We start from the raw sequence: 22,392 nt of genomic DNA, 5'->3' as shown, positions 1-22,392 counted from the left end.
TTTTCATTGCGCCGCTTTTTTATTTTTGGTTTTAGGGAAAATCTGAGATGTAGCCCACTACATCTTTCACATTGAATATAAGCCATCTCTCTCTGCCTTGTGTCCCTGCACGGCTCAAAGAACATGGATGATTAGCTCAAAATTGGTCATTTTGACCTCCCAAATTGTGAGGCCAAAATGATGTGGCACACGATGATCACATTACTATTTTTTGGTTGAATTAAATGCACAATCAATAAGTGATGCATGGCAGAGCGGCACGTCATTTCAAAATTAACTATAAAAACATGTTAACATAAATTTAAAATTACTTTCACCATGAATTGAGACAAATTAATTAATGGAAAAAACACAGCATTGGAAAGTTCAAGAAAAATATGGAGAAATCAAGACAAATTAATTTATGCCTATACTAATTCAAAGTATATGTTCTTTACCTTATGATAAATAATTTATTATTGACATGAATGACAGAAAAATCTGTCAGCAAGCAAAAATTCTAGGAAAATTATAAAATCTTATGAAAGGCTATATTAATCTATTCAAACCATGATGAAATCCGAATATGGGTATTCTGATGCAGAAACTGATGTAGTATGCATGATATTCTTGGAATAACTTGGATGTTAATATGTGAACATTGGGCAACTTGGTTGATTCATAATGATATCATAACCTTGTCTTGGTAGTATACTTGGAATTATAATCATGGGAAATTAAATTGTCTTATATGAGGTGCATAAAGAAATTCATGAAGACGATTGAGTGGTCAAGATGGGATCTTCCACCCTCTACATAAGATATGACAGCCCAAGGAAGATGATGCAATGAAGTCCTTGGCCAAGGTAGTGAAATATTGGGAGAAGAGTTCTCTCATGATTTCCAAACACATTAGTACTAACTCAAATGACTGATTAGGTTTGACATTTGACCATACCCTAAATCGTTCTAGGAGAGCCAAGTGGATGAGGGATATTACGTACACGGTAATCGATGATGAACGTGTTCCATGAGTGAGTTGATACACACTTCTTTGTATCTTCTAGAACACGATGTGTAGCTTGGCACCCCATGTGTTGGAAACTCAACCTATCCATTGGGTTAAATTGATCCGACGTTAATTAATCCATATGATGATATAGTTAATTAATTTGGAAGGCAATAAAGGTTACTGGGCGGTAAAGTCATTAGCTAGACTGATGCACGGGCCTAGACGGTCATACGCAAAAAGGAATTTTAGATGTTAGAAGATATACTTAAGTTTTTGGGGTTCTTATAAAAAATACCCACTTAATATAAATAGGGGAAGGCCCAGAATGAAATTCAGGGGCCTTCCCCTTCTTCTCCCCTCCCCACACTTTTTCTCCATTCCCGATGTGATTGGGACGACGTAACAATGGCGATGGAGATTGAATAGGGCTCGTCAGTGATAAGAGGAGATCCGATGTGACGAGAACTGCGTGTATATTTCTAGAGGGTGCTCACTTGAGCAGCTCGACTCGTCTCACTCTAAAAAAACCCAAGAAATCGAGGATGTGATCTGTGCGCAGGTACTTCGATTCAATAATTTTGGCAATGACGTTAGGATTTCATTTTGAGTTTCTGCTACCTGGAATCCTCCTCTTCATTCAGATCTAGGCCTGTAGAACCCAACAGATTGCATATTGGCAGATCTCATGTCATAATTTTGAGATGTGGGAGGCACTTGGTGCACGTTAATACTACCAAAATGACCCCTTTACCTCGAGAACACACAAAATCTGCGCCTTTGAATTACATTGTTGTCTGGGTTTGTTTACATATCCAATAAATATATGTTTCTTTTTTTAAAGGGCAGAAATTCATGTTGTGCCAAAAGTTTTGCCAAAATTAAGATATTATGTGTGTCGGAAAGCTGGGCCTTGCCTAAATCGAGTAAATGAAAAAATTTATAAGAGTTCGTGACTTGGGCTGGAATATGGAGCTCTATGCGAAGATAAACTGGTGAGAAGTTGACACCCTACCTTTTTTATTATCATCTAGGTTAATTTTCTGTTTTTAAATTGCTTATCATAAACTTGAATCATAATTTTGATTAAAACCCAATAATAATAATAACCTAATTATTGCAAATAAAGGTTTATCAAAGTAATCTCGTATGATATTTATAATCTGATCTTCACCATAATATTTATTAAAAACAAAATATAATCTAAAAAAACTTTGTCTCTACAAAAATTAAAAGTGGACAATGTCCAAGTTTTTTTCGCGGACTAACATTCCATCAATTCTGTACTTTTTGGTGAGAATTTTATTTATAAATTGTTTGAAATGATTCAATCATAAATTATGTTTATACATTAATCTATATGTGAACCATCATCTGCCTTTTTCAAGGAAAATTTCACCAAGTGTTTATTGATTTGAGTCATTGCTTTCCCTCAAAATGGTTTTCTTACTTTTTATTTTTTTTATTTAATATTAATTTGGAGTTATTAAAAAAATTACTAAATTTGATCAAGATAATGCAACTTCAATATCTAATTAAATATAAAATAATAATTTGCTTACATCTCAATGAAGTCATACTCAAATATCAGACTTGATTTCATTTGATTGAATATCGAAATGTTTGTGGTACACTTCAAGGCTTTTATATTGAATTCGTCATTGGCAAATGACGCGGCTAATGATGTGGAGTTCAAAGATGTAGAATAATGTGCGCCTGTCCCAACCCCGATATAGGAAGACGATATCGGTATGGATGCAGAACCGGATCTCAGAAATGGGCTCCGATCTCCGTCCATAGCGATATCCTTCCTGATGCTGGATGACAATGTCGGATCTCAGTTGCTACAGTAACAATATTGGTACCATTATCAGTCCTCGTCTCACTTGCAGTAGCTTTGTTACTGACAAAACCGTAATCCAACCTATAATATCAAACTTAGTCTGTCCTAGTACAAAATATCATCTTTTTATACTACAGAAAACTTTTTTAGATTTTCCACAGGTAAAAATATCATCTTTTTGAACCAATAAATCAGAAAGATATTCGAAATCAGAAAACGTCCGGATTTCGACCGGATATTGGTTTTAGCGTGCACTAAAAACAAAGATTGATATTTCTTTTTTACGCGGATATTAATATGCTTTAATTCATTAGGAATATATTACGGTGTCCCTTTTAAGTAGTGGTCATTTCATCTTCGTGGGCGTCTGAAGCAAACACCGGAGGACTTTCCACATCAATGGTCATTTCCTAGAGGATCGAGAGCAGAGCTTCGTTCTCGTCCTCCCGCTCCGGACAAACGATACAGGCTGCAAACGGCAAGCAATATCAGGTAGCGTCTCCTTTCTCATATCGACCTTACTATCTTTTCCCGCAGTTCTGTTCCGTAAGAGTTCGGAGAAGCGATTTCGCGATGTCGGACGAAGCCGCAGATATATTAGGGTTCTCCGCCTCGCATTCTGATCTCTTCCCGTGATCAGGGCTGCCACCTAATAGGAGTCAGACATTCCATCGGTTGCAGGATGGCGGATCTCTCTCAGGGGGCTTCTCAAGTCGGCATTTCTGAGGAGGTGCTGCGGGGTTGAGGCTCGCCCGTATTCTCGGATCACCAACGGAAATGAGCCGCGTTCTTGCCCTAATTTTTCTACCTTTCTTTATTCTAGGAAAAGGACAAATTAGTTGCAGAAGTTGTTCGCTGCGTCTTGTTCAAGACGCATCAATCGTCGGGCTGCCCGATAAAAAGGGGAGACCTGACTCAGCTGATAACCAGAAACTACCGTCAGAGATCACTTCCTGCGTTCATCGTCAACGAAGCCCGCAGCAAGCTCGCTTCCATATTTGGATACGACCTAAGAGAAATTCAAAGAACTCGCGCATCATCAGCGACGCAGCCTCAGGCTTCTCGGCCGAGTCCGTCTGCACACTTCTATCCTGGTTTTATTTATTTTTTATTTTTGTTACAGTGAGTCATAATTTTTTAATTCCCACAGCCCTGGATTTCCATGCGTTTTAACCCGGTTGACTTTCTTGGATATCTATCTATCCATCCATCCATCCATCCATCTATCTATCTGTCTGTCTGTCTATCTGTCTAATAATAGATACAGCAGTTTGCTTTCTTGAATATTTATCTAACGATAGATTTAGCGGTTCACACCTCATGGAGCAGCCATCATACCTTTGGCCACTTTTTGATGTTGTCTCCAGGTACAGGAGAACAAAAGTCATATATCGTTGTAAGCAAACTGCAGGATGATATTTACGAAAAGTACGTGGAAAATAGAGAAAATGCACACATCACTGGGTTTGTTTTTGTTGTAGTCAGTCTCGTTCATCTCGCCGGCGGCAGAATCTCATCAGGTGCACACCATCATCATCACGATCTTACGACTCATTTTCGTCAATTAACCAACTTTATGCATGCCTGATCTGGTCTGCAGAAGACCTTTGGCATCATCTAATGCGGCTGGGACTAGATGAAAATAATGAAAAGCACCCGATTTTTGGGAACATGAAACATGCGCTGGAGTCTCTTGTCCAGCAAAGGTTTCAGATATATTAGACATACCAGTATAATTATATGTATAATTTCTATGACAAATTATCTATTAATATAACCCATGGATGATCAGGTACTTGCAAAAGGTTAAAGCCGGCACAGAAGGTAATGCCCTGATATACGAACTTGCCGAGAGGGCATTGGACCAACCTTTCTTCGAAAAGCACAAGAACTGCATTGAACAGGTCAGCGTAATGTTTTTACAATTCTTTTTCTAACAAATGCTACTAGAGGAAATTCCTCTTTATTATTGGGCTCATCGAGCTCGTCTGATTTCAGATGGCAGATAATGGAGCTCCTGACCCAAATTAGGAGAGGGTACAGTGTAGAACGTTTTTTTTTATAATCTGCGGTCCAGGAAGAAATCCAGAAAACTTGCCATATAAATTTCTTAAACGCTTACCGTCATGTCAAGTCTCTGGGATCAATGCCTGAGAAAAAATTCCGTCTATTTCTTCTCCGAGACGGTCGTTTCTGGGATCATCCTGTTCGTTGTCAACATACGTGAAACCAGAAAATATTAGCAGAAGACTCGGCGCGGCTGATAAGAAAAATAACCACATAAATTTTTTTTTGAAATAAGAACCACAATTTTTTTTTGAAATATTCTTATTTCAAAAAGTGAACTTTCTTTGAAGTGAACTTTCTTTGCTCATGAAAAAAAAAAATGGAGGTCAAATCTTGTAAGGTTGCCCATATATTTTTCCCATGCATTTTTCAGCCGAAAGATTCAAATTGGATCCTATAGAAGTGGCATTTTAGATAAAAGTAAAACTTGAACAATGGCTCATTAGAATCATAATTTTCTGGGAAAAAACATAGAAAACACTTTTTCTTTTAACACTTTAATTTATGGGAATGAGATGAAGGCTGTGAAAGGGCAATTGATACCTTAAACGTAATGGTACGATCAACTGATATTCCGTCTACTTGCATCTGTGAGGTGGCTGACTGGGTACATAATCTGTTCCCTTCGCGATTGCAACCCGACATGCCAAACAAGGAGTCCTGATCAAGTAACAGATCATCCATCACAATGTCATTCTTTGTCGGCCAGCAATGAAGATCCAGTGAATCAGTTTCATACACCATGGCAACCATGTCTGAAACATTAATGCTACGATTTGCAGATTCCGGATATCTATCCTTGGAGATGCAAAGTTTATCCTGATCGATTTGTGTTTGAACAATTGTCTCATAATGCTCATCAGCTCCGGATTTGACTCCCGTTTCTGGCTCATCTGAGTTTCTGTTGCCGTTCTCATCACTGCCGCGTTCATTATGTCCTGAAAATTCTAATGATACAACAATGGGAGCATAGCCATGAAGCGCCAGAGTGCCCTCTTTTTGCATTTGTCCGCCATTTCTGCAATTAGATGGATCATAAAATGAGTATCTTTCGCCGTTGAATATTCCAGCATCACTTAAAGAAATGTAAGGGGAATCGCCATTGTGAAGACTGCTGCTTCCGGGCTCAAAATTATCAGACTTGTTCCACATGATTTCCGATTCAATCGCTGGACAACCATCAACTTTAGTTACAACATGTCGAGGACTTTCGTTGAAACAAATGCATTCATCTTGGACAGTGTTTCTGACGTCACCTGAAGATTTCAACTTCTTTTCGTTGTCCTGCGCCAAATGCATGCCAACTACTCTACTGACTTCAGCTCCCTCGTATTCATTTTCTTGACATATTATAGCGAGCTCATTAGCTGTGCCATTGACGGCATCATTCACATGATTGTGAAAGGTATCAATCTTATGAACTGGATATGCTTGAAGATCATCTCTGCTGGCACTACTTTCCTCATTGAGTTCGGAAGAATTCATACCTTCGGTTAACACAAACGGCGAATGACAATTTGTAATATCATTACATCTCACATGAACTCCAACATGCCCATTATACTGTCTTCGCTCGGTGAATAACTTATGACAAAATTGACACTCAAATTTACTGTCTCTCAGAATGACCCCTTCTGTAATGGGTTTGCCAGGACTGCATCTCTTTCTTCCCCGTTTATGAAATGCCACAAGATGTTGCGCTTTGGAGACCTCATCAACAAAAGAAATATTGCATTTCTCACATCTTCGATGACAAAGAGATTCGAGCTTTAATGGGTTCCCAACACCAAGGTTAACAGTCTGGGTCCCAGCATCATATAGAATAGATGAAGCTGGTAATGTAGTTGAGACCGAATGTTGACTTAATATTTCCATATTTTCTAGAAAATTAGAACCTAAAGCCTGCCATAAAAAATAAAAAACTAAAGTATCGACAAAGGTTTGTAAGATTGCATGGTTTTTCCGTGAAAATAAGATTACCTGATCATTCCCAGGCCTCTCAGCAGTGTTTTGGAGTGCTTGTGCAGGTCTGGCTTCTTGAAATCCAGAGGAAGAGAACATATATGAGGAAACTTCTTTGAAAGTTTCAAATTCCTCCCCTATAGGACTGGAATAATTAAAATTAAGATGTCAATTGACTAGCATACTCAAAAACATTATCACCACTCAAAACGTAGACTTAGGGATTGGATGATTTTTTTTTGTGAAAAGTCGGGTTGCATGACAACATTGCTGATATCATACGCAGGAAAACACCATGACCAACGAATTAAGAAATATCTCTGCATTTAACGCCAATACTCTAACTTTGACAGGGGGAGATATAAAATAAAGAGGATAGTTGCAGCAACCTGAAACATCAGAACGTCAATTTCGGAATGATTGTAGCCTTGGTCTACAGTCCAGCAAATGTCACGCGGAGAGAGTTTGCTGATCTGGTGGGCACATTCAAAGGGTGCCCAATACAGATGGAGGTGACTCTGATGTGACATTGACTGGGATCGACTGAACGATACTGGAGGGAGAGACATCGACTGGGAGGATTTTTGGGCTTCCATTTCAGAGTCGTCGCTCGAAATGGGAGCCACTAACTGCATTTATATAAGGTAGAGCACAATTGGCCACAACAGGATGTTGACATTGGACAGACTTGTGTTCAGTAGAGCTGGTGTGGGCTGGAAACGAGGGGAACAGAAGGCCAACCTATTTCAAGCTAGACAGGTCATGACTACAGGTGGCCAGATTCAAGGACGAGGTAGAGAGAATGTGGTCAGCACAAACCCCACTCAGATCTGCAACAAAAACACTAGCCGATAGAGTTCACGGGCTGCGGCACTGATGCGTTCTTTTGAAGAACGTATCATCCATGCCCTTTCAAGAGACAGCGCAAAATCAAATCGGACATGCGAGAGCTGGGAAGATCAAGAAGTTGTTATTCCATTGTTGGCAGCTGACAGCTGAGCCTTCTGCGACCAAAGAGGGAAGGGAGGGAGCTGATCCACCTTTCCATCTATCATATCTTTTTCCACCCTATCACTCTCTCCCAAATCTCAGTAACTTCCCCTTGAATTCAATATCCCTGTTGAAAAATCCAAACACTATCATCAAAAGTGGATGCTCGCAACTTGGATTTCATTGAATATTTGATCTACGATACCTGAACGGTATCAATTGTTATGAGAGTGGTGACGATCTTCTGCGAACTGTTAGGTGAAGTGGATGAGGATCTTTTCAGCTACAAGTTTTCTGATTTACCGTGTATAGCTACAGTTTATCTACAGGTGATTTTCTAGGAAGATCAATCAATCCAAGCTACGCCAAGCCAACCTCTGTACGAGGTACACCTATTCTTCAAGAACAGTTTAGTTCTCATAGCACATTTTTAGATCTTGATTGTGTCACAATCAAGAAAGTTCAAGAAGATATGGAAAAATCAGTTGAGAAGGGAAAGGAAGTAATTCCCGATGAAAGAGACACTGCAGAAGTCCTTTCGCACAAGTTACAGGAGTTGAAAAAATGTACATGTAACTCAAAGATCCGGCTCCAGGCGACTCTAGATCGACTCCAGATAAAAATAAGAGGTATGGACAGGTCCCAACAAATCAAAATACTCGTACAGAATTCAGAAAAGGTGATCTACCATACTTTAATTGCACTATGATGAGGATCTCGTTCAAATCCCAAACAAAGAACTAACCAAAATACGAGAATTGTTCCAGAATTTCCAACAGGAGCAAGTCGTCCGATGAAGAACGTGAAATGTGGTAGAAGTGAATGCGGAAAATTGATGATTGGAAAGGTGGTGAAGTGGAGTAGAGAAGAAGGATGAAGAACACTAAGGAGAGACGAGCTCCCCCTCTGGATCGCAGGCCAAATCCTGCTCTCCAGTCTACAGATGCTGACTGCAACTGAATCTTGAAAAAACTACGCTCCCCTTCTCCAGCCGCCCCCCCCCCTTTATTTTTATCTTTTCCGATCTTTAAAGGTTGAGCTTTCTTTTCCTTCTTTGGTAACGCTTGGAAAAGAATCGACTTGTATCACACTCATACTCAGATATGATTAAACTGTGTCGAATGCTTTTTCAAGGTACACAGAATTCTGTATTCCGAAAAATTACATTTATTTTCTCTTCACATGGAAGGTCAGGCACAAGGTTCGTTCATCTATACCGAAGAAATTTTCGGTTTTGATCAATGGCTGGTCTTTAGACAGCATTTCGAACGCAGATATGGGTTTTCTTCTAAGTCTTTATGTGAATGACTCATGAACCTTAATCAAACTGGATCAGTTTGTGACTACAGGGCAGATAACGAGAATTCGGCAGCTTTTTTATCTCACTTACCATCTGATGTGCATGAGACAGCTTATCCCAGAGGATTAAAGCCTGATGTTAGAGTTGAGTTAAATGAGTACAAGCCTAACGGAATTCAGGAAATTATGGATTACTCCCTTGAAGCTAAAAGCATTCTCCAGGTTCTTATAGTAAATCCACAGGGAGGTCAAATTTAATAACCAATTCCAATCATAACGATAAGCACTTTTCAAGAAAATATAAATGAAGAAGATTTAACCACTCTGGCCATGCCATGTCAGCCCATGGACAGTAATAGGGTCAACAGCCCTATAAATAAAGACCTGGAGCAGCCCACAGGACAGAGTCTCATTTTCAAGAAGTTGTTGAGGCCCGTCAGCACATGGGAAAGGTTTGAGAGCAGGAGAGGCCTGCGTGCAGATGGGATCGAGAAATCCTGGTTCACTTATCTTTCATTTCTTCATTTGTATGCAAACTATTACCACCTCTGGTGGAACTCTATTTCGTTCACTTGGTTCTTGATCCGAATTTCCGTATTTGGTTCTCGCTGGAACAAGAGAGTCTATTTGAACTGTTTTGTTCTTTGATCTTATCACATAATTATATGATCAGGCAGGGATCTACACATGGGCAAGGAGTGAGAAATCAACCTACTAAAGCAGATAATGAAGCAAGGCAAGGCAAAAGGAAGCCGACCCCCCTTTCACCAGAAGAATTCACGCAAAGAAAAGAAAAGGATTGTGCTACAGCTGTGGTGAAGTTTACATGCCGGGACACAAATGTTGCAAGAAGACGAAGAGGAGAAATCTCTGCCTATTGGATGAAAAAGACATTATGCAATTGGATGAAAATCCCACTTATGATGGGGCACTTATGGCCAATCATCCTGTTCTGAAGGCGATGCGTCCACAAGTACATGGATCAATCACTAAAGGTATGAGGTCATATTCAACAACATAAAATCACAGTTTTATCTGAAGGTGCTGATAGATGGAGGGGCTACTTACAGTTTTATCTGCCAAAAGTTGGTCCGGCGTATTTGGGGTTCCAGTTGGGAGATGGGCCGTTGACACAAACTTCCGGAATTTGTATTGATGTCTTAACCAATATGCAGGGATTTTGCTTCGCGTAGAATCTTATTCCATTTTTTTGGGCAGTGTGGATGTTTTCTTGGGAGTTTCCTGGCTGAGAACTTTGGGGTCGTGCCAGTGTAATTACCACCATTTGAGTACGAAAATTTTGATGCAAGATCAAATCATTACCATCAATGCTGTCCCAGCGTTAAACGGATATCGGCATTGTGCATTTGACGAGAAAGAAACACAATGGATAAATTCCATCGAGAAGACCAACTGGATTAATAGAGGGATACTCGCACCATTAACAGAGATATAATCTTTCACTGAAGATCCTTATCTTCAGTTGTTGCAACATGCATTCCTGCTAGTATTCCAAAAACCAAGAACCTTACCCCCAGAAAGGAATTGTGATCACCAAATACACTTAATTCTGGGATACCAACCTGTCAAAATACGACACTACAGATATTCTCACCTTCACAAAGATGTTATAGAAAGCCTGCCTAAAAAGCTGCTGGACCATAAAACAGATCATAAAACAGCTGTTTTACTAGTCCAGCATTATTTTTTTTGAAAAGCTATTTAAGGCGGTCACCCAACCAAGCTGTAACCACCCGGAGTTACATGTGGAGATAACTAACTCGCCTCACCACCTGGCCAACCCCTCCCTTATCTGATAACCCGTCTCGCGGACCATGATGCCATGAGGCCCTCGACCTCGTGGGCTAGCCTGTTGATAGACTATATTCCAAGAAGTAACAAAGGAGGAAAACTAGATCTGGTCAACGGGCTGTAGACCAGTTCAAAAAACCACAGTGCCCCATCCCTATAAATAACGAGGCAACCAAGGTATGGAGGGTGTATTATTCATTTCTTGAAGCGTCATCGGCGGTTAAAGGTCGCGGGCTGGAGCAGCAGAAGATCGACATCAAACTGCTGATCCGGAGGGAGGAACTTCACCTGAGAGGAGGAGCCACACAAGATCATGAAGGAGCTTCTACCTGGAGGAAGGAGCCGTCAAAATCTATCCAATTTCTATAGTTCTTCAAGCTACATTGCCTATTCTTGGACTATCAGTGAATTTGAAACATTCTCTTGTTTGACAATTGTTCATCGAAATATCAACAGGTATCACAGCAAGATAATCCGCGGATCTATTGGTATCAAGCGACATGGCGGATCAAACTGACAAGGAGAAGTCAAGATGCAAGGAAATTCCCGTTCCAGCGGAAATTCTATCGGGCATTCTTCAACAACTTCAGTCTATGAACTCGAAGTTGGAGGCTAACACAGCCTCATCATCAAGAGATAAACCACGTGAATCAACAAGGTATGGACGGGTCCAACAGAATCAAGATTCTGTTACGGAGCAAAAAGTTATCTTCGGGAAGGGTGATCTACCTTATTTTAATGGTTCTAACGCACAAATCTGGATGAATTGCGTTGTACGTTTCTTCAATATTAATCGGTTGACAGACGAGAAGCCGCAACTGGTCTCTTTACATATGGAGGGACCAGCTCAGGGCTGTTTTATATACACGGAGGAAAACTTTGGGCTCAATCATTGGCTCATTTTCTTCAACATTTTGAGAAGCGATACGATTTCTATACAAGAACCCTACGCACACAACTTATGAACCTCGGACAAACAGGTACTGTTTCAGAGTATAGATCCGAGTCAAAGATATGGTGGCAGTCCTATCTCATATACCATCAGACATTCAAGAAACGGCATAACTTAGAGGGCCCAAGCCGGAGGCCAGAGTGGAGCTAAATAAATATCGGCCAGAAGGAATTCAGGAAATTATGGACTTCTCCATTGAAGCTGAAAGAAATCTTGCTCTCCTAGATGAGCAAGAGTGCCTGACTGCAGGACCCTCCAACAAAACCTGCCAAGACCCAACTATTCTCTGCGAGGGGATGGACAAACACCCTTCTAGCATCCAAGAACGTGCAAGCTACGAAGCGAAGCCAAATTTCCCAGGAAGGGAATGAGAAGAAACTTACAAGATTATCCACAGAAGAATTTCTACAGCAAAAAGAAAGGGGGCTTTGCTATAACTGCAACAAAAAAGTACACCCCAGGGCATCATTGCCAGAAGAAGCTTAGTAAAATACATGTTGGAGGAAGACACTGACAAGGTTGATCAACCCATTACTGAAGAAGACCTAATGCAATAGGATGAAGGGCCACTCGTTGGTGGCAAGCTTATTGTTCATTCAGATTATGGGGTGAGCTTTTCAATCAAAGGGTAACCAGCCTTAATGGAGGTGCCATTTACAATTTTATTAGACCAACAGTGATCCAGAGCAAAAAATTCAAATTCATTCTTATCGTAAGTTCAGAATTGCCCTTGGTGATGGGTTTTGCAGACAGACAGATGGGATCTGTCTTAATCTACCTATTACATTTCAAGGTTTGGTTTCCAAGCAGAACTTTATTCCTTTCCCACTTGGAAGCTCTGACTTGATCCTCGGGATACCTTGGCTAAAAACACTAGGGTGGTTTCACTGTAATTATCATCACTTAATGCTCAAGTTTTGTTGGGAAGGCTAGATTCATACTATCATCTCCGATCCGGAATTGAACACAGTCAGATACTCTCAATTTGAAATTGATCAAGCTCACCAAGATTGGAAGACATCGATCCATCAAATTACTGAAATCCAAGAGCAATTTACCACCCCTACTCAAGAGGTATTTCCTACCTCAATCGATCATTTCTTGCATTGGTTAAACAGTAATCATCCCTATGTTTCTGAGCAACCGAAGAATCTTCCACCGGTCAGAGACTGTGATCACCAAATATGTCTGATCCCAGGGTCGCAACCTATCAATAAACGACCATATAGATATTCAGTCAAATATTTTGGAGGAATTGATACAATAGTTACTGGACTTGAATGTTATTCGACATTCCCAAAGTTTTTTCGCAAGTCCAGCTTTACAACTTTTTCGCAAGAGGATTTCGACTCAGCATTGACTACAGAGCTCTTAACCAGGCGACGATTCCCAATAGATTCCCAATACCAATGGTTGACGAGTTATTTGAAGAGTTACACGGGATGACTATCTTTTCTAAAATAGATTCAAAATCAGGCTATTATCAGATGCGCATGCATCCGAATGACATTATGGCTTTGACACCATCATGGTTATGGCGGATCGCCTCATTAATTATGCTCATTACATAGCCCTTAAACATCCATTTTCTCCAAAAACTATCGATGATATATTTTCAAGAGAATAGTACGCTGATACACCACCATGGTATCAATGAACATTTATAATCAAATTCCAGCTGACATTGATGTCCAATGTGAGTTCAAATCTTGACAATAGTATCTCAGTGAATGCGGATCGCGGCAGATCTAGACAGCTCCTCGTCAGCAAAGCTCCTTGTTAGTTCCACAGGCCCATTGGGCCCATAAGTGACCGCAAATAAACCCATGTATAATGTGACCGTTGGACTTCAACGGTCACTTCTCTTTGTTTAAGAAGCTATAAAAGCCAATGTAACGTATCTTGAAAATGTGGAATATTTTTATGAGAAAAATAAGTGTCCATTTTTGTTCACGATTATTCTCTGAACCTCCTTCCAATCTCTCGAGCTCACATGGTATCAGAGCGGATTCTAGATTTTTTCGTTTCGAAGGATTAAAGGGCCGCGAGAACTCGGAAGCTCTCCCGCGGAAATCTATTCTCTGGCGGAAATCGTCCTCGTCAAACCTACGACGTTTTTCTGGCATTCTTTCCTTACGGAAATTGATTCTCTGGCGGGAGCTGCTCTTCAGCGGAAATCACTTCGACTGCTTGATCATTATTTCAAGATTGCTTGATCATTTCCTTCTTTTGAAGGAAATCAGTCCGATTTCGGCCGTGGAGCTGTTCTCGGTGGCTCTCTGCGGTCTCGATCGCAAATACTGAAGAAAAAGCGATTCTGCGACTATCGGTGGGCCGTATCCATTCGGCGACTATCCCTCTCTTCAAGAAGAGATTCAACAGAAAACTGCTTCCAGCTGGGTGCCGTATTCATTCGGCAGATTTTCTTGACTACGGGCCGTATCCATTCGGCGCATGTGTCTTCTTCGAGCAGTAATCATCAACTGCTTTGGCCGGTAATTCTTCATTCATCCAACTTTGTTTACCAGTTGTTTAGATTCTATGGGAAGTAAATCCCGATCCAAGATGTTGGAAAGGGAATCAGAGACCTCAATATCTACTACCAAGGAGGCAGATATTACAACCCAGAATGGGTTGATATTACCCGATCTGGATATGAAATATAATGGGATCAATGGGCAAAAATGGGTTACTCTCGCTCAAAGGTCCCTCAAAGCTGCATATTTGGGCAAACATCTAACGGAAGATGCCCCTTCAGAAGATGATCGAAAACTATATATTTGGGAGTCGGAAGAGGCCTTCATTGTAAATTGGATGATACGGAATATGGAAGACGAACAAAGAGACGACTACCTTCTTACAGACTGCGTTCGGGATCTGTAGGAAGAAATTAATAAATCTTGTGCAGAGACCCACAGCGACTTCCGCGTTTTTTACCTCCGGGAACAGGAAAGAACACTGAAGCAAGGCAGTATGTCCATATCCTCATATTCAGCAAAGCTCAAGGCTATTTGGAGAGAACTGGATCTTCTCTGGCCCACTGGAGATAAGAATTCACCATCCTATCTCCGAGAGGTAAAGTTGAGAACACTCACCTTTCTGATGGGTTTAAACCCAGAATCCGAAATTTTGCGAAGTCAACTGCTACATCGAGAAAGATTTCCGACACTAGCAGAAACTGTCTCCGAACTGCAAGGAGCAGAACGTCGGAGAAAATTGATACTTAAGGATGAAGAATCTACTACTCCTGCCTCTGTAGCTCACCTAGCCAAAAGGGGTGAGCCACGAAATAATTCAAGCTCTGCAGCGCCCCCTCCACAGACTCCTAAAGTAACTCCAAAGGAAGGTAATCCTCCAGAACCACTCGTTTGTGGCTATTGCAGGAAGGAAGGCCACGTGAAAAAAGACTGCAGGAAATTAGCCTGGAAGGAGGAGCAGATCCGAAAAGGTCTCTGGGTGCCCAGAAACCAGAAAAAGGCCTATGTTGCAAGTGAAGGGGGAGATCCCTCCACCAAGAAGAGCAATGATGGGGGCGAAATTCAAAAGCTCATCCAATCTGAGATGAATAAAATTCTACAGAAGATAAGCTCCACATCATTGGCTAGATCAGGTGAGCACTTTGCCTTCACTACTTACAATAATATTAGTCCTATAGCATCATCCTGGATTTTGGATTCAGGGGCGACAGATCACATGTCACCCCAAAGATCCTTCTTTAAATCATATGACTTAGTTTCCAGCGATCACAAGGTTTTCACTGCTAATGGTGGGATTTTAAGAGTTGAAGGAAGAGGGACCATTTTTATCAAAGGAGTACTACTAAAGGATGTTTTACACGTACCTGAATTGAAAGCAAACTTACTTTCCCTAACACAGTTAGTTGTTGACACTGGATGGAGATTTACCCTCGACTCCGATTCCTGTTTTTTGTGCATAAAGGACACCGGGAAGAAGATTTCGTCTGTTAGACAGGAAGGGGGACTTCTTCTACTAGACGGCCTAGAGGAGGATGATAGCCAAAAGGTGGTCTACAACACCAAGAGTGAAGAACGGGTCATTCTCCTCCATCAGAGACTAGGACATCCTTCATTTCCTCTTTTGAAACATGTATACCCCAACCTGTTTAAGGGGATCATCATTGACAATCTGATTTGTGAGTCGTGCCAATTTGCTAAACACAAAAGAACCGTTTTTCCTGCCTCAAATCATCGATCTTCCGCTGCATTTGAATGTGTTCATAGTGATGTATGGGGGCCTTGTTCCACCACTGGCCTCTTCCAGCACAGGTGGTTTATTCTGTTTGTGGATGATTTCACTAGATATACGTGGGTATATCTACTGAAATCCAAATCTGAGGTTCCATCAATCATTACCCTCTTTTGCGAAATGATTAATACTCAGTTTGGCAAAAAAATAAGAAGGCTGAGGACCGATAATGCTAAAGAATATTTTTCCGGAGAAGTGAAAACGTATCTAGGAGATAAGGGAATTGTGCATCAGTCCTCGTGTGTGAACACCCCTCAACAGAATGGTCTCGCTGAGAGGAAAATTGGCCATATCATGTCTGCAGCCAGAGCCCTTTTATTTCAAGGAAACTGTCCCAAACAATACTGGAGTGAAGCAGTCGCAACGGCCACACATCTCATAAATCGCACTGCGTCTAGAACCCTGAATTTTTCTGCCCCAATTGATCTTGTGTCTTCTGAATTTCCTCATTTATGTCTAAGGACTAATCTGCCAGCCAAGATATTTGGTTGTATTGTATATGTACATGCTCACCATGCAGGAAAGTTGGATCCCAGGGCTCTAAAGTGTTTATTCCTGGGTTATTCTTCTACTCAAAAGGGATACCGATGTTATCATCCCAGCTCAAAACGACTCTACGTTACAGCAGACGCCTCCTTTGATGAGGCAAGGATGTTTTATGATTCAGAGAGCAGGTTGGATGGAAATCTTGACCCCATTGTTCAGGAGCTCGGCGACAATGGGAGTCAAGAGATCCCTGTAACATCCAACATGAGTCAACGGCATACTGCAGATCCATTTTCCAGTCCTATTCAGGAGGAGGAACAGCCGAGAACTGACGAAACAGTTTATGAGGATATTCCCAGCAACAGTGGCTGGTCTATTGCTGTCAGCAAGGGTGTTAGGGCATGCACACAGACAAAGCGGTATCCAGTTGGCAACTATGTTTCATATACTCAGATTTCTCCTGAGTATAATAAAATAATTCAAGCACTAATGACCGTGTCGGTTCCTCAATCAGTCAAAGAAGCCATGTCGTCCACTGAATGGAAGAAAGCTATGGATGAGGAAATGGAAGGACTTGAGAGAAATGGTACATGGGAAATGGGACCTCTTCCAGTTGAAAAAAAGCTGGTCGGCAGTAGGTGGGTTTTTACTATTAAATATCATTCCGATGGCTCAATTGCAAGATATAAGGCTCGCCTAGTCGCCCGAAGATATACTCAGTCATATGGTATTGATTATAATGAAACCTTTGCCCCTGTTGCCAAGTTAAATACAATTCGAGTCTTAATTGCTTTAGCAGCCTCGTTTGATTGGAAGTTGTATCAATATGATGTCAAGAATGCTTTCTTACATGGGGAGTTGGAAGAAGAGGTGTGTATGTCACCACCTCCAGGGTATTCTTAAAGTAAAAATTTGGGCAATGTATGTCATCTCAAGAAGTCCTTATATGGTCTCAAGCAGTCCCCTCGTGCCTGGTTTGGAAAATTCTCTAAAACCATGCTTTCTGCCGGATTCTTTCAGAGTGAAGGAGACCATACCTCATTCATCAAGCATAGTTCACAAGGGAAGGTCGTCATTCTTATTGTATACGTCGACGACATTATAATCACGGGAAATGATGTGGATGAAATTCAGAGTCTTGAAGCATATCTCACTAGCTCATTTGATATTAAAGAACTCGGCCTCCTTACCTACTTCTTGGGAATCGAGGTGGCCTACACCAAGACGGGGATTATATTGTCACAACAGAAATACATCCTGGATCTATTGCGGGAAACAGGTAAATTAGATTGTCGTCCAGCTGCTACTCCTGTCGACATCAATGTTAAGCTGAAAGGTGAACAGCATGACAAAGATGCCCCAGTGAACAAGACGTCTTTTCAGAGACTTATTGGAAGATTGTTATATCTCAACCATACTCGTCTGGATATCGCATTTGCAGTTAACTCATTGAGTCAGTTTATGCGTGACTCCCGGGAGTCACATCAAGGCGCAGCAGATCGAATCCTTGCTTATCTTAAAGGCTCTATTGGGCAAGGCCTACTGTTTCGAAAAGGAGGGGAACCGAGTGTAGTTCTCTACACTGATTCTGATTATGCTGGCTTGTTTGAGGACAGTCGGTCCACCTCGGGATATTGCAGCTTTATTGGAGGTAACTTGGTTACCTGGCGCAGTAAGAAGCAGAAAGAAGTCTCCCTCTCAAGTGCAGAGGCTGAACTCCGTGCCTTGAAGAAGGGCGTTTGTGAGGGCATGTGGCTTAAAGACATTTTACAAGACTTACATCTATTCCCTGGGACGGGGATACATCTTTTTTCTGACAGTGAATCGGCCATTGCCATGGCCAAGAATCCAGTTCAACACGAACGGACCAAGCATGCCCGAGTCGCACGACACTACATTAAGCAAAGCATTGATGATGGGTTTATTGTTCCCCACTACATCCCCACTCTGGAGCAAGTTGCTGACGTTTTCACCAAGGGCCTCCCTGGCCCACACTTCCAGTCATTGGTGTCCAAGTTGGGCATGTTCAACATCTATACCCAAATTGAGGGGGGGTGTTAGTTCCACAGGCCCATTGGGCCCATAAGTGACCGCTAATAAACCCATGTATAATGTGACCGTTGGACTCCCACGGTCATGAGATGACCATTGGACTTCAACGGTCACTTCTCTTTGTTTAAGAAGCTATAAAAGCCAATGTAACGTATCTTGAAAATGTGGAATATTTTTATGAGAAAAATAAGTGTCCATTTTTGTTCACGATTATTCTCTGAACCTCCTTCCAATCTCTTGAGCTCACACTCCTTCAGATTTGGGCTGCTCCTCCCTGGCAAAGCTCCTCCCTCCAGATCAACTGTCAAGGACTTCACTTTCAAGAAAAGGAAAAGTTGATTTACCAGATTCACCATCCCTTCTTTATAGAGATCTGTCTCTTTTCATGGCCCATTGACCCGCCCTCTGCGTCCCCCTTCGTTTGTACTTCTTTGAATAGAATCTATCATATGCCTGCATGGAATTCCCAATTCTATAATATCAGACTGTGGGAGAACTTTTACTGGTCACTTTTGGAACGAACTTCACTGACTACAAGGCACCCAATCGAAGTTAAGTTCATCGTATCACCCTGAAACAGACGGGCAATCCGAAGTTACCAACAGAAATCTGGAATGCTATCTGAGGTGCTTCACGTCAGAAAATCTGAAGAAATGGCACAAGTGGCTGCATTGGGCTGAATATAACTATAATACTTCAAGGATCAATTTGTCTCTTTTTAAAGCTTTAAATGGTCGACAGGCCCCAACATTGCTCAGATATGGATCTCCACCTACAACCTTCAATTCCCTGGATAAACCACCAAAGGAAAGAGACTCTATGGTTCAAACACTCAATTTGCACTTAAGTAAAGCGTAATCCATGGTGAAGGCAAGCCAACAAATATCGTCGTGATGAACAGTTTGAGGAAGGAGAGATGGTTCTACTCAAAATCAGACCCTACCGCATGCAGTCAATGGCAACACAACCCTTTGAAAAACTAGGTCCAAAATATTTTAGACCCTATAAGGATAAAAAAATTGGTTCGGGGGCATACAAGCTCGAGCTCCCAAAGGACGTCAACATTCACTCTGTCTTTCATGCATCACTACTCAAGAAAGCATTAGGAACTTTTCCTATCATTCAACCTCTGCCATAGATTCTTACACGCAATTGGGAATGGCAGGTCTGCCCGGAAGCTGTCCACTACGGCGGGACAAGAGGTGCTGATTTGATGGAGGAACATGACCAAAGCAGAAGACACCTGAGAGCCCTTGTCCCAACAGCGCAAATATTTTCCATCATTTCAACTTGAGGAAAAGTTAAAAGCCCAAGGGGGGAGTATTGCAACGTTCTTTTCAAGAATGTATCGTTGATGCGCCTTCAAGAGACAGTGCTAAGTCAAGTTGGACGTGTGAATTGTCAATAAATAAGGCTGGTCCAGCTGGGAAGATCAAGAACTTGTTATTTCATTGTTGGCAGCTAACAGCTGAGGCTGGAGCACGGGAGCCTACCGCAACAAGAGAAGGGGGAGAGAACTGATCCACCTCTCCATCATATCTTCTTCTGCCCTATAACTCTTCTCCCAACTCTTAGTATCCTTCCCTTGAATACAATCTCCCTGTTGAAAAATCCAAACACTATCATAAACTCTTAGTCATGCTTGCAACTTGGATTTCATTGAATAATATTTGATCTATGATACACGAATGGCATCAGGCACCACCTCGTGGACATCCGCAAGAGCATAAATGAGAACAGAAAGCAGATCAGAAGAGGCCTTGAACAGGATCAAATAACTCGATGACCTGGAGAATACTCAGTAGCTGGAAGAAGAGGAAGAAAGCAGCAAAGGAAAGAGCGGGTTGTGGTTGCAGAGGAAGACAAGAAGCCTGAGATGGACTGGAGATAAGTTCAAGACAACTATGGCTACATGCACGGGACACAAACATGAGATTATTCCATCTAACAGCAAACGGAGGTGATAGATCAACAACATTTTAAAGTAAATGTAGGAAGCCAGGGGCATGTCAAATCACAGTCGGTGGGTCGTTCTGTTGCAGAACACTTCTGCACCATTTATTAGAAGGGACGACGTAATCGGTGGATGTGGTGCAGTTTGGATGCACGAACATTGGGTCCAGGTCACAAACTACAGTCGATCCATACTTTCCCAGACGAAGAAGTCAAGGAGTAAACTAAATGACTCAATGGCGAAGGGGGGCCAAAGTGGATGGTCTGCTACAAAGAGTTTTGGGAATTGGTGAGGCCAAACGTGATAACCACGTTTGAAGAATTTTGTAAAGGGACCGACAGTATGGAGATAATTAATAGGCAACACCTGTTTCTCCTACCAAAGCTACAACTCTTAATGTATGTCTTACAATCATCCGTACAGAGGTACAGGTCTAGGCAGAAATACAAAAAAATTATAAAAGAGAACAATTTACAGGGGACAGACAGGATGACTGGTCAGACAAGCATATCGGCCCCATCATGAAAAATAAATAAGTTAAGCCTTCTTAAGAGAACTATAGTTTAAATTGACTTCAGTATTTTTAATGTCTTGACATGCTCAGGATGACAACAGTCCCTAGTAATTACAAGAACGGAAATAACGAGCTCTACAGTGAACGGAAATAAGAACGGAAAGATGGAAACCCGAACCTTACGTAACGCCGGCAATGCACAAAGACATTTCCATTTCTCCTCTTGAGTCCAAGCAAAAGCTGCCAATCCTTGGGGAACCCAGCACCGAAATGAGCGGCACTCACAATTTTCCTCCTCTTTCTGCTACTTGCCCACTTCCCATCCAATCTCCAGAGGAAGGCTAAGCACTGTTCTTCCGTCACAAGACCCTGAGTCATCCTCCCTAAAACTTCCTCAAAGAAATCCTCTTTCTCGGGCCTAATCATGTCCACAGCAGGACCGTTCGAGTTCATAACTATACTATTTTTATCCAGGGATCCCATTGTTCCGTGATCCAATTTTTCATTCCCAAGTATCGTTCCAAGGTCATCACTCCGATCTTCGGGAGCGGCTGCGGAGGCGCTTGGAATCTCAGTGCCGTTTTCTGCAAAAAGTTGCCGAAGAAACTGCACAATCTGCCCATTCTCCCGGCCACCCACACCATCCGCGTCCGCTGTTGACAAAGAAAATGGCTTTCCGGAGGAGGGCCCAACGCCGCGCCTGCTAGCGCGACCACGCCCCCGTCCAGAGACGGGGGGAGAAGTCGAGGGCGAAGAACCTGTACCACATAACTCGGGGGGCTTCCGAGGGGCGAGACGGAGGCGCGAGTAGGTCTGCTTGCGGCTTCCTGCGCTCTCGTTGAACACGGAGCGGTCGATCTTCGGAATCACGACGTCGTCGCATCCGCGGCTGTCCCCGGCGTCCGAGGAGGCTCCGGCGAGTTCGTTGATTTCCGCCTGCGTGAACAACCGCAGATCGAGCACCGGTACCATCCCCAGCGCGGCGCTCGCCCAAGGGTCTCCCCCCCCGCAGCCCCCGTTCCAAGTCGTCACAATCTCGGCTAGGGTTTCTAGGGATTAATTAAATCTCTGTCTAGTTTCGCAATTTTTTCAAAATGGCGCTAGGGCTGTGGCTTCAACAGCAACAAGAAAAAAACAAAATAAAAAAAATAGTTAGAGAAGAAAATTATCTTATTATCGGCTCTTATTATCGGCTAACCAATATCTT

General features: G+C 42.0%; 2 protein-coding genes across 5 annotated transcripts; one reads left to right on the top strand and one right to left on the bottom strand.

Moving 5' to 3' along the window:
- Window positions 1-3,165: 3,165 nt before the first annotated feature.
- LOC144713816 (melanoma-associated antigen G1-like protein) lies at window positions 3,166-4,999 on the top strand. 3 transcript variants are annotated; one of them, XM_078588511.1, is made up of 7 exons: window positions 3,166-3,323; window positions 3,513-3,561; window positions 3,655-3,925; window positions 4,199-4,351; window positions 4,432-4,537; window positions 4,624-4,735; window positions 4,830-4,999. In XM_078588511.1, the coding sequence occupies exons 2-7, from the start codon at window positions 3,514-3,516 to the stop codon at window positions 4,860-4,862; spliced, it is 723 nt and encodes a 240-aa protein (XP_078444637.1). In that variant the 5' UTR covers window positions 3,166-3,323; window position 3,513; the 3' UTR covers window positions 4,863-4,999. The 3 variants fall into 3 exon arrangements, with proteins under 3 accessions (XP_078444637.1, XP_078444639.1, XP_078444638.1); XM_078588513.1 differs by having other exon boundaries at window positions 3,167-3,323; window positions 3,655-3,901; XM_078588512.1 differs by having other exon boundaries at window positions 3,177-3,323; window positions 3,472-3,561.
- On the bottom strand, window positions 4,702-22,228 carry MBD8 (methyl-CPG-binding domain 8). Of its 2 annotated transcripts, XM_078588508.1 has the most exons (4): window positions 21,364-22,228; window positions 6,879-7,005; window positions 5,442-6,800; window positions 4,702-5,035 (listed from the first exon to the last, which is right to left on the bottom strand). In XM_078588508.1, the coding sequence occupies exons 1-4, from the start codon at window positions 22,155-22,157 to the stop codon at window positions 4,961-4,963; spliced, it is 2,355 nt and encodes a 784-aa protein (XP_078444634.1). In that variant the 5' UTR covers window positions 22,158-22,228; the 3' UTR covers window positions 4,702-4,960. The 2 variants fall into 2 exon arrangements, with proteins under 2 accessions (XP_078444634.1, XP_078444636.1); XM_078588510.1 differs by lacking the exon at window positions 6,879-7,005 and having other exon boundaries at window positions 5,442-5,916.
- Between the last annotated feature and the right edge of the window lie 164 nt (window positions 22,229-22,392).

This window comes from Wolffia australiana, chromosome 16, assembly GCF_029677425.1.
Source record: "Wolffia australiana isolate 7733 chromosome 16, ASM2967742v1".
Lineage (NCBI taxonomy): Eukaryota > Viridiplantae > Streptophyta > Magnoliopsida > Alismatales > Araceae > Wolffia > Wolffia australiana.
The sequence above is the reverse complement of the archived record's forward strand: the minus strand, read 5'-3'. Positions and strand labels throughout refer to the sequence as shown.